We start from the raw sequence: 17,352 nt of genomic DNA, 5'->3' as shown, positions 1-17,352 counted from the left end.
TAAAATGGTTATCATTAAAGGGAGTACGTGCTAGTCTGAGTCTAATGAAGCATCAGAGATGACGACGCTATTCAGCAACATAATTTACAAGATCAACCTAAACGATAAGGGGCATCCCAACTGGAGGAAGTTAGCAGCATTGGCAATCAAGTAAAGACGAAGAGATTGTTACGTTCTCTGCAGTAAACCACCCTCTTCCATCTTGCAGGAAGTATGTCCCGCACCAAGTATGCCGTATTCAACGGATTGGAAGCTAGAGCTCTCTCCATCTCGCTTATAGAAACACGACCGTGACCGTTTTGAGTGCGGATCACACCGATCATTGTGGGTTATGGCTTCGGGTCATAAATACGTCAGAACTTTCTTACCACTCATTGCCCTAGTTCGACTTTACACGAATGCATTGACGTTCGACAAATCGCCAACTTCTCAATTCTTCAGTCTGAGGGCCGTTCCCATTATCACTCGATGATGACTAAACTAATCACCTGCACTGTCGAGGAAGCATTCATCGAGAGTAATCGACAAATTATTCTCCCTTCTTGACCTCCCGCGGCGATAAAGGGAAGAAAAGGATGCCTCTTTGACGAGATATCCCAGAAAATGTAGTCGAACCGATATATTCACATTCATATGCAGCTACTTCCGGGTAATTTTCTCATTCCTCTTTCACTCACCAGCCTTTTCACTTTCTCTGCCTCCTCCCATCTATTTGCAGATGCATAAATACTTGCTAAAAGCATATAATTTCCAGCATTGTTAGGCTCAATCGCAAATAGCTTTCTCGCTACCATCTCTCCCAACTCCACGTTACCATGGACCCTGCAAGCTCCTAGTAGAGCACCCCAGACACCGGCATCACAGATGCCCGGAGAGTTCATCACAATATTGTATGCCTTCTCGAGCTGGCCAACCCTTCCAAGGAGGTCAATTATGGTTGAGTAGTGTTCGATCAATGGCTCAATACCGAAAGTCTCTGTCATCCGACTGAAATACATGAATCCTTCTTCCACCAATCCAGCATGGCTACAAGCACTAAGTACAGAAACGAAAGTGATCTGGTTCGGTTTAAAACCATCTTTTAGCATCTCCTGGAACAGCTCCAGAGCTTCAAGAGCCTTCCCATGGTCGCTGAGGGCTCTAATCATTGAACTATAGGATATAACATCCTTGTTCTTCATTTTTTCAAATTCGTTCTGTGCTTGATCAATATTTCCACATCTTGAATGCATGTTGATCAGTGCACCAGATACCAAGTTCGTCCTTCCTGAAATCACAAATCATGCAAATAAATTGACGTGGATTATTAAACCAGTTAAAATCAACGTTCATATAGGCTCTGGCATCTATGTAGTTGCGCATGCAAGATCTTAACTTCACAATTTCGTATCATGTTAGCCAGATAACTTCTGTCTATAACATTGCCAGAACAGAAGTAACATTCAGTTGCAGCCAAAAAAATGGCTCACATAACGTGCTAATAAAGATGATACCCTAAATTTTATTTTCTTGCCGTTCCTATTCATATTGTGAGAAGTCCATCTACCAATCTTACTTATTAGCATGGTTGTCACGTCCTTAAGGTTTACAAACTGCATTGAAAATTCCCTCACTTGAAATATGAAAACTAATTGGCAGACTTTTTCACCTGTGCTATGAGATATGGCAGCAAAACCAGAAAATCAACATAATGGTCAAGGCATAAAGTAACTCACTACAGCATGTTTCCTCCACATGCACAGCCAGTTCATTTGCCATTTTTATGTCTGCAAGTTGTGTACAAGCAGAAATAGCCCCTATCATGGCCACGTCATTGATTTTTACTTGCAATTTCCTCATCTCCCTATACATCTCCAAAGCATCCATTGCATAGCCATTCTGTGCATAACAACTTAACATCGCTGCCCAACATGCTGCATCCTTCACTTGTGCCTCATCAAACACTCCCCTCGCTTTAGTCACATCACCAATCTTCCCATAACCCGCAACCATAGCAACCCAAGTAACACAATTCTTGTCCGTCATCTTACCATACAGCTCCCTAGCCGCGTTCATGTCACCGCAATTTGCATACCCTGCGACCATGGTTGTCCAACACATGTCGTTTCGGGTCTCCATCGCGTCAAACAACTGCCGTGCATCCTCCATCATGCGCAACTTGGCATACCCACGTATCATTGCGGTCCATGTTACAACATCTTTCCCACCCATACCATCAAAGATATTCCTTGCATCAGATACGGCCCCAGATTTGGCATACATGTCCAGGAGAGCGGTTTCCACAATCTTGTTCCCCAAGAAACCAAGATTTAGTACTCTTGTGTGGACTTGTTTGCCTTCAAAGAGGACCGGCACTCGAGCACAAGCGTTGAGCACCGACGAGGAGATAAACGCCGACGGCGACACGCCCGCGCGGTGCATTCGAGCGTACAAAGAGATACATCGGGCGAAGTGGCCATAGGCAACGTGGGCAAGGATGATAGAAGCCCAAAGGAACTGGGTCTTTGGGTGGGGTATTTCGTCGAACAGGTGGCGTGCATAACGAAGGTTTTCACTGGGAAACTGGAAGAGCTTGGTGAGCAAAAAGGGCAGAAGACGTTTGTTCTCGCAATGAAGTGGGTCTGGTCCAGTCAGGGTTTTGAGAATGAGGGCGTGAGATTGTTTCAGTTGATCGACGGTCTTGCTAATTTGGAGGTAACGTTTTAGCAGAGCAACGGCCGGTTGGTCTTGGTGACGACGACTCATGCACGGCGAACCGGTGGAGAGCGTTAAGAAGATGACGGCCTCTTTCGGTTTCGCTTATGCTGGAGGTACTTTACTTAATGCTTGAATTAATGTGGAAAAGGTTAATTTAAAAGGGTACCAAAGATTTAAAAAAAAAACACACAATTCTTTTTTCAAAAATAATGCAGAGAGATTATTGTATTTATCCTAATCTCTCTTACTCAAATTTTTAATCTTTTATTATGGAGAAAACACATCTAACAAAACATATAATGTGATCGTCTTTTTCTTTTTCTCCCACGTGATAAAAAACATATTCCTCTTGAACGTTTCTCGCTTGCAATAAATATTGATTTTCTCATAATTGTCTCCTGATTATGAATTAATGCTTCTTGTTCGATTAATTACGAAAAAAATAAGAAAAGATTTTAGAGGGTATAAACTATAGAAGAGAAGATTATTGCAAAACAAATTACTTGGGAGATAATCATACTTAGCTATTCATTACTTTATAAATAAAACTACATACATTTTCACCTGAAATTATTTGAGCAAAAATAGTCTTCTTGACATTAGGAGTCATAATTCCATCGGTAACTGAACTTTCACATCAATAAATCCAACTTCATGTCAAAGAAACTTCGCCAACGAAGCCAACGAACTACGCCATAGTGTGACGGGGACAAACTATGCGAATACCCATGTGAACGTGTGTGAAATAATTTAATCATGATAGACAATTTTGGAGAGTGATATGGGCGTGAATATTGAAATGCATCGCTTATATAAAATAATGTTAAAAAAAATTACCCACAATGCACTATAATGTTGTCCAATTGCCACATTAGATAGATTTGACCGGATTCGCTATCGGACGGATTTAATTAGAAAATTTGTGAATTTGAAAGAATTTAATTTGAACAAATTAAAAATAGAGAGCCTTGCTTAGAAAAAATATGAAAGTATAGAGATTGAAGAAAATCTTTCCATCCACTTAGGTAAGATTTATCCATTTGGAATTAATAATGTCTTTGGATTTTATGCCTAAAAGTCTTATCTTTAATAAAACCAAATTAGATAAAGGGATAAGTTCGCTAGAAATCCTCAAACTTGTAGCGAAAATGCAATTGGATTCTAAAAGTTTTAAAAAGTGCAATCAAGTCCTTTCGATAACACCGTTAATTTGTCTAATCGAAAATGCTGACGTGGCATTTTTAAAATTATTCTCTCTCCTAAGTGGCTTTTTTATTATTTTCTTCTCTAAGTTTTTACTAGATCAAATTTAAAAACTTTAAGAAAAGCTAAAATATCATTGAAAAAGCAAAATTGGAGAAAAAGAGAGAATAGAGGGGGCCTGGTGGGTGCCACTACGGCTCGTTGCCGGAGGGTCTAGTGACCTCCATCGGCAGCCCCGGCGGAGGCCTGGCCGATCGTTGCCTGGAGCTCGCGTGGCATGCCCAAAGCTGAATCGCCAACCCAGATCTGTGGGCGACCTCCCATTTGAGGCCATGAGATTCAGATCCGAGGTCGTGCGACTCAAATACGAGGATGTGCGACCTTGATTCGACTTTGGCCCCGTTGATTAACAGAGGTTGCATATCTCACCGGTGCTAATTATATGCACTCGTGCAAGCCATTTTTTGGCCAGAAAAATCAAGTGTTCGAATAACGGGAGAATCCGTCTCTAAAACAAGTCTTCTCAATCCACGGTCCCACCATACATAGCCTCCGCTCGGCTGGGAATGATGAACAGTGGACAAACACCCCCTTACTTTTCCAGCGAAACCTTCAATCCAACGAGCATCTTCACCACCTGCGGCGAGGCCTTGCCCCAGTCTAGCGAGTCACCGGCCCTAGCCCGCATCTGGTGAGGTCGTTGAGGCCCGACAAGGGCCGGCGTCACCCAAGTTTGGGTCGGGTGCCTAGATCCGGGCTATTTAGATCCAGGCAGGCCTCGCCGGCTCCAGGCGAGGGAGGCAAGGCCTCCGCCGGGGCTGGCGAGCGGGCCACCCTCGCTCGGGGTTGGCGAAGGTTGCTGGCCCCTCTGGCTATGAGCGGCGGCGACGACACCTACTACCCCTCACCATTCCCCTTTTTTTTTTTTTTTTTCAGTTTTGATTTTTTAATAATATTTTAGATTTTTTAAAAAAGTTTTTAAATTTGATCTAATAACAACTTAAAAGAAGAAAAAAAAAAAAAAAAAACCACCTAGGAGAGAGAGTAATTTTAAAAATACCACATCATCATTTTTCATTTGATAAATTAACGGTATTAACGAAAAGACTTGATTGCACTAATTTAATAAGTTTTAAGACTTGATCACACTTTTTGAAAATTTAACGACTTAATTGTACTTTCGCGATAAGTTTTAAGACTTCTAGTGAACTTACCCCTTAGATAAAACTAAAAAATGACGTGGCACTCTTTCCTTTGCTTGATTAGCATACTCTCAAGAATTGCTTTTTTCTAATAAATAAATAAATAAAATCTTTGCTTCCCTTTTCATTAACATTTTAAATAGATAAGGAGATGTTTTCTCCCATTGTGCACAAGGATTAACCATTTCTGCTTGTAATCGAAAGGGTACGTTACATTCCCTGCCCATGTTACAATCTTAAAACTGGCAACACCTTGTACCCATATATATTTCTACAAAGAAGCAGCGGGGGTAAGAACAAATTCATCTCGTTATTCAAGCATACTTCCAAATGTTAGTCTATCTTTACCTCTCCACAATTATTTACATCTTTCGTAGATTATCCAACCTTGCCTGTAAGTCATCATCGATTCCGCTGTCACCAGTCCCTGCAGATTCAGCTTGTGCAACCTTGTTCGTTGCAGCTGGAGCAGCGACAGCGCCTGAGGGTGCATTTAGAAGCTGCAATTTAAGGGGAAAAAGAATTAGCATTCCCAGGGAGCTGTGTTAGATTAAAGTAGTCATTGGTAAGTAATCTTCTTAATCATGATAAGCTCGGGTGGAGAATAGAAACAAGGCCTCGGATTACCTCTGAGTTCATATCAATACCAATCTCATCGAGCACCTGATTAACTAGCTCTTCTGTCTCCTCCTCTTCTTCGTCACCTTCCATGGCATCGTCTATAGCATCTCCCATGACCTCGCTCACCAACTCCATCTTTTCATTCTGCCTCTCGAATTCCTGCATTATCCTCTGCAGCGATGGCAAGTTCATCTGTCTGTTCATCTGCCCCATTGCCTTGGTTACACCTTTCATGGCCTCACCCATTGCTTGAGTTGATTTCAGTGTCTAAAAGGATACATTGAAAAATTTAGAACATCCGGAAGGTGTATAAATGTGTATGCATACGAAAACGGGCAGAAGAGAACTCCGCATTTCGCAAATTTGCTGACAGCATAATTAGTTTTTACTCTCATTTCTTCGCTGTTGTGCTAAAGTTTGGATGTTTTTCGTAAGCAGATATATGATTGCCACATCATTTTTTCTCCCACATAAACCATTGCAGAAGTTTGATCCAAGCCTATATCTGCTTTCAAATGATAAATAAGTTGTATGGCATAACAAGTTCTAAAATCATATACTGTGCAGCTGTACCTGCCTTTGAGGATCAGTCCAGTCACTATGCATGTAAAAAATTTAACCATTACTACATATAATTATGATTACGAAATTTTGTCTGCACATGCACACACACACATGAGAGAGAGAGAGAGAGAGAGAGAGAGAGACCTGAATTCTTAAAGCCACACCCTGAAGTTGGGATTTCAGCTTGTAAAATTTCTCAACCTGATGTCGAGTTCGGATGAGGTCCTTAGCCATTACTCTCACAGCACCCTGAAAGGAGAGCAATAGTTCAGCCAATTCTTAATTTTGAATCAGTATAGGGCATTTTACATAGTCCCAGAAAATTAAACCATTTCTAAGCACTAAACATAAACAACTTCCAAAGAGCAATGACTAAGAAGATTGATTGTTCGAGAAACTCCGAACTGGCAAAGCTTCCTCTTCTGTATGATGAATGGGAGATTAAACAGGACAATTACATACTCATGAGAGGATGACTTAGAAGGAAAAAACAGGGACATAACCAGACATCTGGAGAGGAAGCTTTGGAAAATGAACCATTTTACCTAGTCACTTTTGAGTAACACTATTTCATACAGGTGCGGTATCTGTTGCAAATGTGTTTAGGTACTTCCACTAAAGTGTAACAAGTTCCCAATATACTTTTGATCTACCACATAGATCTACAGTCACACCAATCCTTCACGTCCACTGATTTTTCTTTGTTTGATCAAAAACTATAAGTCGATAATGAAGATCCTACCTAGGGAAGAGTGAGAAATGAAGTTGCTTCCTAAGCACAGACCAAGAGTTACCTTCGACATTTCTCATGAATTTGTATCATTCTTTCATCTGCCTGAGTTCACCATCTTTTAAACTCCAAAAAAGGGTACCAAAGGGGGAAAAGTAAGGGAAAACCAAAGCACTAACAATCAAATCGAATAATAGCAACTGCTTTTTTCACTAGGTTCTCTACCAGCTAAGGACCACCTTACCACTTCCTTCGCACCCAAAAAAAGAAAAGAAAAAAATGATTGATCAGTGCAGCAGAAATATTGTCAAGGAATGTGCGCTATGGTTATTTAAACCAGCCACCAAAAAATAAAGGATAATGACGCCGCAAGCACCTGAACTTTTGTATGTTTTACAATCAAGTACCTAAACCTTTTTTTTCCCAATCACGTAACTTTTCAAGTTTGGCTTAGTGTCAAGCCTCAGTTATATAAATTGCCTTCTTATGCGATCTTGTTTTCAGGACTCACTTACTTAGCAAAAATTAACCCCGACTAGCCACATGGCTTTTGTTTTTGGCTGGGTCACATGGCTCCTTTACTAAGCAAAAGCTATGACATCTCCATTTAAGTGTTGGGTGATGAGGAGAGATAGAGACTGCTTACTTGGACAACTGGGTTGTCCAATATATCTCTGTTGACATGGCATCATTTCAAAAAACCAAATCAGACGCTAATGTGGACAGTTATTGGCTATCTAATATTGTTAGTGTCCCATTTGGCATTATCCTCCGCAATTTGAAAAGTTGAGGTGCTTATTTGAACCAAAAAGAAAAGCTCGATTATTCAACTGTAAAAAGGACGAGAGCTCAGGTACTTGCGGTATCATTACCAAAGAAGAATTAAAAATTACATAAAAGCGATGAAAAATAGCGTCATACCATCTGTCCTTGCTTGGCACTTTTCTTTATCTCAGCTATCAACTTCTTTTCTTGAGTTTGAAGACCTTGCCTTTCCCTTTCTATTTCTCTAATGGACTTGTCCAGCATCCGCTTATTTTCCCGCAGAAGTTCTGTACCAAACATAGACATGTTTTCTCAAATTTTAAGAGCAATTGTAGTGATTTTAGCACCAGCAAATTGGATGTGTGAGATTCAACGTCTGCAGATGGAAATCCGAGTAGAGCAGGTAGTTCACATAAATCATAATGGCCAGGTTTATACAGCGACAGAAGCTGTAGCTTTATACAAATAGTGCAATTACTCGAAGGTAAATTGACTACTACTAGGTCCAAGGTTTTCGAATTTGTCATCATCGAGTCATCCGTAAAGAAAACACAAGCATCTCAGTAACCTAATACTCGCTAGCAACCCAACATGAATGGAATCAATCAGTCGTCCGGAACGGATTTCCACGTACACAAAGCCAACTACAGGGACACTAGACATGATCAAAGAGCAACCAAAGCCGAAATTGCAGTTGGACAGGATTCAATGATAATTTCTGCAAAGCAAATTCCGATTTCAAATTGCTCATCAAACCCTTATACGAGCTCAACATAAGAAAAAGTCACATCCTCGACAAGTTCCTCTTCCTGCAATAACTTCCACACAGAATCGATCACGTTCAGCTCGAACTTAGCTCACGATCAGTAATAAGCTTACGAAATCTATACACGCAGCGAAATTTTCATAAAATATGACCAAACAAAAAAAAAACTCTGCACCTGCAGGAGTTTTCCTTTGGCCGAAGAGGAAGCTCATTGTGCTCGCCGAAAATTGCAAAGGTCCTCGCGGTTTACACGTGCGGAGCTTTCCTTGCGATCGATCGCTTCGATCCTCGCTGTGTCGATCTATCGCTCGCAGTGACGATTCTTCGCAGAAGAATGTGCCTTGGCGTTGTTTTCTCACTAACGGGTCGCTGGGGAAGAAAGCTAAGATCGAGCCAGGCTTCTGTCGTCGGCCCAAATAATTGGATAATGGGCCTATCTGAAGCCCAAATAAATTATTGGGCCTGTAGTGGGACTTTTGCGAGAGGCCCATAGAATTGGGACCAATTGGAGAACTAATCATGGGCCTAATAACGGCTATTTTGCGACGAGAAAATTTTCGGCGGTACCGAAGCACCATGTCATATCGGCGGCTGACGTGACACGCATTTATCTAGTCAAATCTATTCATAGATTGACACGTGAATAGCGTACTAATTTTTCACGTGTCAACCCGTGGGCGGATTTGACTAGATAAATGCGGGCCACGTTAGCCGCTAACGTGACGATTTAATACCAATAAACATTTTTCTATGAAGAGAGAGTTTCCTTGGGCGAGCATTTGAAATCTTTTTTCGAAAAGCTTTTATGCATTTGTGGCTTGTAGGGTCACATTTTCCGATTGTTCTATTCAACTACAATGCGTTTATCATGTTTCAATTCGCGGCGCGCATGGCGCTTTGATACCACTAAATATTTTCTTATTCGAGTCGGAAATTCAAGGACTACAAAGGGGCTCGGACTGAGAGGATTGACTTGGGATTTTGAATAACTGGATCCATCACAAGGTTTGATTATGCCTACTGTCAAACCCAAATGATGAGCTCACATGGCCCAAAGTTCGGACGACGACGACGTTTAACGACGGTTTCTTTACACAGTTATGCTCAAAGAAATTCTTGGTGGAAACCAGGTGGACTTCATAGAATGAAATGCAAGTCGTTTTCATGGAAAATCGAAAGAAAAAAAAAACTTTTCTTATCAAATGTAATTTTATTTTACATATATTAGTTCGGGTCAATATCAACGGTCAAACATCGACCATAAGTCCACACGAGAAGGTAAACGTAAGATTCGAGAGAGACCACCAACGGAGGAGCCCGCAACAAGGACGCATGCCTAAATTCCTCATGTCACCAAGACCCCAACACAGTCCATTTCAGTTCCTAGTTCCATCTTAGTAACAAGCTACATTCGTCCTACACATGATTGCCGAACATGTTTCCATGCCAAAAACATACGCATTCGATCACGCAGGGTCAAGGTCAACGCAACCAAGCTATGTGGCTACTTCCTAACTTTCCTCATCGGCACCTAACAAAGAAAGCAACTCTATGTTGAGATACGGGTGCGAGTCGCGTAGAGGAGCCCCACATATTTGGAGAAATGCTTTGGAGTGAAGCGGTTAATATATCTTAATTAGTCCATAATTCATTAGTACAAGCTTTTAAGCGAATATGAGTCTGACTTGAGTTTGAACTATAGCTTCCTCTTAACAATCTCCCAACGAATGGTATTATAACGGATGGCAGATTGGTGGGCCCCCGACATGTTCCGGTGCTTGACGAATATTTTAAGAAAGTAATCCGGTGATCGACGCGGTGGATGTTGTGATGTAACAAGATGGGGCCCGATAAAGTTGGGCCTTAACGGAGATTTAAGTTGAGCTCTTTCTTGAAGATCTCTACAGGCTCCCACCACTCCCGCTAGAAAGTCAAATCCAAAAAACTTAAGCTATCAAAACAGTTAGCAATACATAGTATCACAACAGAAGATCTAAGTTCATTGCTTGGACATATGTGGGACACGGTAAACACATAGTCAGGTTTTTTGTCTAATACTAAGCGTACACATATTTAATTGGCGGTGATCCCATGCTGTCGTCTCTCCACCAAGTCCGTAAGGATGACAAACATCGACAGATCAATTGGCTTTTGAGAAAAACCTCCGATTGGCTTTCGTTCTTCTTGAAGATGGCTTTATTTTTTCATCACGGACTGCACACGCGTGTGATTTCATTTTCCCAAGTATTTTCTTCTTCTTTTTTCACGCGCCTCTCTTTTTCATTTTCCACCAATTAGGTCAATATATTGTTCATCAACATAAGCACGCACATGACCATTGGAACCTACCGAGTTCCGAGTTGGTGGTCATTAAATGTGATGACCCACAAGTGACGAATTCGTTTACTTCGTTCGTATCTACAATGGGGCACTAGATCATTGAAAGATGTGACAAGAGACGTATTATATGGGATCAAACAATTCTACCTGCTCAGAAAAATTTGACCAGTAAAGCAAAGCATTCTTGTGTGGCGAACTTGGGGCGTATTTTGTCTATGCTTAGGTGAAAGTCAAAGAGGGCTGTTTTGCCATCTACATCCGGTCCATGGAGGGCTAATCATAGCCATTCATGATGTGAAATGCATAACTTGGGTCATATGCAATCTATTGGGTATGATTATCTCCATTCTTTCACGCTTCTTCCACAAGCTAGGGTTTTACTTCACACGGTCAAGGTCCGTAAGATATAACTTTAACCTCGGACGACGATCACTGGCGATCTCAAAGCGGCTTTTCGCGGCCAGAAACAGCATGGTTCTCTTGCTTGTGGCCACAGGCGAGGCGAGCGAGTTGGCCGAAAGCGACGTCCCCAAAGAATAACAAGTCACTTTCATCTCTCTCTTTCACTCAGTTCTCTCTGCGATTCCAGGTCTATATATTCCACCAATCTTTCACCGAACGAGGATGCCCTAAAATTATGGCGCTCCCCACTATGCGTTCGTGTGCAGTCCCTTTCTCTACAATTCAATTTGGTCAGTGAAAGCCAGTCCACGACAATCCCACTACTCCAAGATGGAGACCCTAGCTATTCACATTGGCTCCAAAGATCTCTCTTCTCGCAAAAAGGGTTTTAAAAAATTTCGTTAATTTGATAAACCGAATTCGAAAAATGGTTTGTTCAACAAATGCGGACCGTGCTCTAAACATCCCGTGCACGCCGGGGCCATCTTCGTAGATTCGATCGAGTCGAGGGTAAGGTGTTGGTGATTCGAACTCATATACCTTAAGCGAGGATTAACCCCAAGCCCGAATGGTTGAAGAAGCAGCCAAACAGCTTGCCAATTCCCATTCACAGAATGTGCAAGCAAACCTTAGGTCATGGCTCAGGAGGGGAAGTCAAATCCTCAAGCTAGTCAAAGCTCGTGCAGCATGTGATCTCCACCTAAGCAAAGTTGCCTCCTTTTGGAAAAGCAGAATCGAGCATTTCCTTGTGCAGGTGCAAACTTTTCAAAATTATAGGCAGCCGGACATCCGCTGTTCAGATGATTCTATTTCTCAATTCGTTTCAACGACTTCGTAGAAAAAATGAGGTGCTGCTAGCTTTGGAGACGCACAAAAAACAAAACATAGTTTCACACACAAGTTCGACCTAAGGGCCGAGGAGTACATGTATGCGTGTGTGTGTGTCCGAAATTTTCTCTTTCTCCTTGGATGGTTGTTGATCCGGTGACCGACCAAACGTCCGCACCGCACCGATTCCATGAAATCAAGCACCAATCACGCAAGTCGATCAAGAAATGTGAATATCGAATGAAGCCCATGAGCAGGGAGATTTTCCATCGACCAGCGTTACTGCTCATGAAATTTCAGGAATAATTACGAAAAAAGTCTTAAACCTATTGTAATTGTATCAATTTAGTCTCAAACTTTTCTTTGGCCAATTTAGTCATGAATCTTTTGCATTTGTGCTAATTCGATCCATGTGGCCTATTTGCCTTGAAATAGCTAACATCGATGTCGGCCATGGTACGGCCGGTGCGAATGTGGATATTTTAAAATAATATCTTAATGAGTTTTCTAATTTTCTAATTCTTTTCTTGTTTTTTTTTTCTTCCCTTGTGCTTAGAGCCGTTGAGGGTTGCAACGCCCTTCCCCGGCTAGATTTGGCGAGGGCATCCCGGCCTTCATGGCGACCCTTGCTGGCTAAGTGCATGGGAAGAAAAAAGGTCAAAAAAGGAAAAAAAATTAAAATATCAGTAGAAAAATGGCCACGTCGGCTCTAACCGTGCTACATAGGATGGTCATCGTCCACATTAGTAATTTCTTATCAAAATTAACCGGATGGACTGAATTGACAGAAATACAAAAGGTTTAGGGTTGAATTGGCAAAAACAAAACTAAGGATTGTATTAACACAATTGCAATAGGTTTAAGACTTTTATGGTAATCCTCCATAACTCTAAATCGCATCGGGGAAAAAACAAAAGAGAAACACAGCTATAACTTAATGTTAGATTAGGGTTTCGAAGTATAGGGCGAAAAAGCAAAGCCAAAGCCCGCCATAGAAGATTCGAAAATTGTCCAAACCCTAGCACATAGGGTCACTCACCGCATGCACCCCCCCAAATAATAACATAAAGCGGGATGCTTTAGTGCTCACGACCATCGTTGGTTTGCCTAGAATTTCTGCCTTAAACAAGAACAAAAGTGAGGCACCGATCGTTCCCAACATCCCCATCAGACGATCCACTCCCCTCTCCCTTTATCTTTTTTTGTTTTTTTTCATGGGGATACGAAGTTTCAGATCAATTGTCATTGTCCCTCCAAATTCCTCCTCTTCCCAAGATACATAAAATCGAAAAAGGTGCAAAATCAATAATCTAATTTTTGGTATTAAAAAAAAATGGGGAGAAGATGGCGAAAAGAAAAGCTGCCACAGTTTTAAAACTTGGCTTCGCTGCGATCTCCTTGGGATCGCCACAAAAAAATGAGAATGAGAATGACTGAATGAGAATTATTCTCTTCCCTGCTCCCCACCCCCCCTCACTTTCTCTTTTTTTCACACCCAACATCGCATCGCATCGCATAACAATACGAAGAACTGCCCCCCCCCCACCCTCCCTCTTCTTTTGCTTTTCTTGACCTAAAGCTGCCCTTGTTTCTTTCACCCCTTTTGCTCCTCTTAGCTTCCGAGATCGCCCGTGCCAAAAGAGGGATCGCCATTGGAGCTTCGAGGGGATCTATAGTGATTTGTAGGAGGAGGAAAGTAAGGGAGACACACGTGGAGGATGTTGCAGGTGTCGGCGGATGATTGGGTGGGATGGTTCTTGCTAGGTAGTACGGGGAAGTAACAGAACTTTGGTGACGCTCGAGAATAACGAGATGTTATGAGTTACGAATTCTTAAAAAAGTGACACCCCACAATAAAATTTGATTTATTGTTATTTATCTTTTCTTCTTGCGCCCCAAACCGGACTATTAGTTTAACGGTAACATTATATTAATCAGTTCTCCAAGGGAAAGTAAAAGATAAGCGATTCCATCAGAAAATGAAAAGAAAGAAAGAATAATGCACGTGCTTTGGGTGACTATTTGAGTAATTGCGCATAATGGGTTGCAAATTTTTTAAGGAGTGAATCCCATAATAATTTTTAATTATTTATTATTGTGCCTCAGAACAGGCTGTTATTATCGCAATAAATTAAGAAAAATTTTCAATTAAGGATCTCAAGTGAACATTGTTTCAAATAATGGTTTCAAGTGGCCAAATCATTTTAAATAAGTGCGTGAAGTAGCCAAATCGTCTAAAATAAGGACTTTTGGCCGGATCGCGGGCAAGTGAATTTTTTTTTTTTTTTTCACGAGGCTCGACGGTGGCCGGTGGAGGGAAGAGGGGAAAAGAAAAAAGTTAGAAAAGACAAAAAAAAAAAGAACAAAAAAAGCAAAAAAAAGGAAGAAGAAAGAAAACAAGGAAAAAATTCAAAAAAATTAAAGGATGAAAATGCCCTCGACAATCGAGACAGTCCCTTCTTTGAGACTTATATGGCCACTTTAAGTTCTTATTTGAAAATGAAAGTACTCGAAATTCTTATTTGAAATAATGTCCCATTTCGGATCCTTATTTGAAAAAATAAAGGCACTCCAAACCCTTAATTTAAATAAGATCTATTTCGAACATTTATATGAAAAAATTATGGCAATTCATGTTCTTATTTGAATTTTTTTCATTAATTAATGACAGTCACATAATTATTTTCTATATATTATTTGGGAAGAAGTTCGTGTGTGAAGCGGATGGAGCTGTGAACGCTGCACGGACAGAGCGCGAAGAGTATAATTAAATTTATCAATTTTTTTTTTAAGTACGGTCAGTTGTAAGAGCAGCAGATATGACACCGATGCATGGAGGATCACACGTGTGCATGCGTTCCAGGCATGCGACATGCATGCCACTCCATCGCGTGCGGCGGGAGAAACAGTCACTTTCTGGCACAAATCGGAGCAGGCGAGCCCCGCCTCATCTTAGCCGCTAAATGTTGCGGTCCTCGTACGAGACTTACGTAATCTGACGACCGAGATGGACTGAGGTCACGTGCACGCGCGCGAGATATTCTCCTTACTTCGATGCGGCTCTTTGACCCCTCCCCGGCCCCGCTCAATGTGCAACACTCACATGCCATGCTTTGGGAGCCGGACTCGACCTATCGATCACAGTGTTTTTGAATTTGAAGTACGAGAATATTCCCCGGTCGATCGATTTGTTCACATGTTATCTCTATATAATGTGACCGCCGCACAAAATGCTTTCATCCTTCGATGGGGCCGGCCGCATTTCTTTCGAACAAGTACGTTATACAGCGACCACCTTTGGATGAACACGTATCTCGTCGAGAACAACTTGATCTTACGTACCCTTGCTGTCCCAAAGCGATACGAATCAAATGAAATCTTTGCACATTATTGCATTCCTCACGTCGGCGAAATGTGCAAGGAAAATTAACGATTATTTTCTGCGAAATTAATAATAATAAAAAAAAGAGAGGACATTATTAAATAATCTCGTCAGCTAATCTCCCCTCGTTCCTGTTGTTGCTTCCTGAAGATATACTTGAGCAGCCAACAAAGCAATATTAACGACAAATATCATCTCCGAGCCAAAGGACAAAATATGAGGCCACGATCTATTTTCCCTAAAGCGACCGACGACCCGCCGTGCACCCCAATAGGCGGACACCATTAAGGGGGTCGAGCCAAGGATCAATCCATGTGCGGTCCATCATCGGATGGGAAAATTATCCGAAAATTCATGAATTTATTGCACTTTTGCCAATTCAACGCTGAATTTTCCTTTTTATAATTTTATCAATTAAATCATAAATTTTCACGTTGTGCCAATTGAGTTCATCTGACCAATTTTTAGTTTGAAATCAATGATGTGAACGCCGTCTGTTGATACAGACAATCAACGCATAGACGGCACCGACATGAACAATTTTTGATGATATCTTAATATTTTTTTGATTTTTTATCTTTTTAACAACCGTGGCCGGTGAATTGGCGAGGACCGCAATGCCCTCATTGGCCACAAGCGGGCGCCCTCGCGTGTAGGCGAAGAGGGCAACATGCCCATATCAGAAGAGGGTTTCGGGCCTTGCTTGGATCTCGGTGAAGGCCCGACGCCCTTATCGACGACAGTTATAAAATAAATAAAAAAAAGAGCAAAGAAGAAAATAAAATAACAAAAAATAAAAAATTCGAAAAAAGCAATAAAGTATTGATAAGAATCTTCCACCTCGGTGACGGTAGTGCCACATAAGATATGCATCGTCCACACCAGTGATTTTCAGCCAAAATTAGATGAATAGATGGACTTAATTGATAAAATATGAAATGGTTTAGGATAGTGCGATATATTTAAAACTTTTTCGATAATTTTTTCTAGTGCCGGACCAGGGTCCGAGACAACGTTGGACCTACACGTGAACGAAACGTCGTCCACATATTGCACGCAAGGAGGTGGCATTGATGAGTTGATTTCCATGTATGTGCTCACGCACTTTCGTGCCAGGGACTCGTGCATGGTTGGTGACTGACAGTGTTGCATGGAATGGCACTGCACAGCTTTTGGCCACCCCCACCGAGTGCGGTTGTGCGTGGGACAGCAACCGCTCATACGTACTTCGAGTTAGTGGGAACGTCCTCGTGTGTCGCAGTTGGCAGCATGCAGCTGTTCAATCTTGCATTCAATGTCCTTTCTTTCTCCTAGATACCGGTCCGGTACCCAAATATTCATGTGTACAGCTGTCGGAGCAATAATTAAAAAAAAAAAAATCAAAAAATTTATTATGCCAATTCAGTCGTAAATATTTCAATTATACCAATTCAGTTGTAAATCTTTCAATTATATCAGTTGGTCCTAAGTCAATTTTAATCCTAAACTATTATTCGGATAATTGTTCGAAAGAATTACATTGACAAAAGATTTACGATTGAATTGGCGAATCATTAAAAAGTTAAGGACTAAATTGACATAATTGAAAATTTTAGGACTAAATTGACCATCATATCATAAGTTCATGACTATTTGGACAAATCTTTCATGAATGTCTTCGCGATGTATCGAGTGAGACTTGGTTTACGTAAACAACGGACCTAGCTTCCACGGTTACTCCGAGCGAGAGATGATATAACTAACTCAGGCGAACACTCTAATTCCCGTTCAAATCGAACACTTGACTACTCAACCAAGCATTTTGAATTGTACCCGGAAGGATTCTATTAAGTATAGAGCAAGGTCATGCTTG

The 17,352-nt window shown here is 41.3% G+C and overlaps 2 protein-coding genes across 2 annotated transcripts; both read right to left on the bottom strand.

Annotated features, from left to right (window-relative positions):
* Window positions 1-36: 36 nt before the first annotated feature.
* On the bottom strand, window positions 37-2,793 carry LOC115737872 (putative pentatricopeptide repeat-containing protein At5g37570). Its single transcript, XM_030670260.2, has 2 exons — window positions 1,716-2,793; window positions 37-1,267 (listed from the first exon to the last, which is right to left on the bottom strand). The coding sequence occupies exons 1-2, from the start codon at window positions 2,743-2,745 to the stop codon at window positions 630-632; spliced, it is 1,668 nt and encodes a 555-aa protein (XP_030526120.1). The 5' UTR covers window positions 2,746-2,793; the 3' UTR covers window positions 37-629.
* A 2,477-nt stretch (window positions 2,794-5,270) lies between these two features.
* Window positions 5,271-8,922, bottom strand: LOC115738057 (vacuolar protein sorting-associated protein 2 homolog 1). Its single transcript, XM_030670546.2, has 5 exons — window positions 8,724-8,922; window positions 7,939-8,069; window positions 6,432-6,536; window positions 5,730-5,990; window positions 5,271-5,602 (listed from the first exon to the last, which is right to left on the bottom strand). Exons 1-5 carry the CDS (start codon window positions 8,758-8,760, stop codon window positions 5,465-5,467), a joined length of 672 nt encoding a protein of 223 aa, XP_030526406.1. The 5' UTR covers window positions 8,761-8,922; the 3' UTR covers window positions 5,271-5,464.
* Window positions 8,923-17,352: the final 8,430 nt, after the last annotated feature.

The sequence above is a fragment of the Rhodamnia argentea genome, chromosome 8 (assembly GCF_020921035.1).
Source record: "Rhodamnia argentea isolate NSW1041297 chromosome 8, ASM2092103v1, whole genome shotgun sequence".
NCBI lineage: Eukaryota > Viridiplantae > Streptophyta > Magnoliopsida > Myrtales > Myrtaceae > Rhodamnia > Rhodamnia argentea.
Note: the sequence above shows the minus strand (reverse complement) of the source record. Positions and strands in the feature narration are given on the sequence as shown.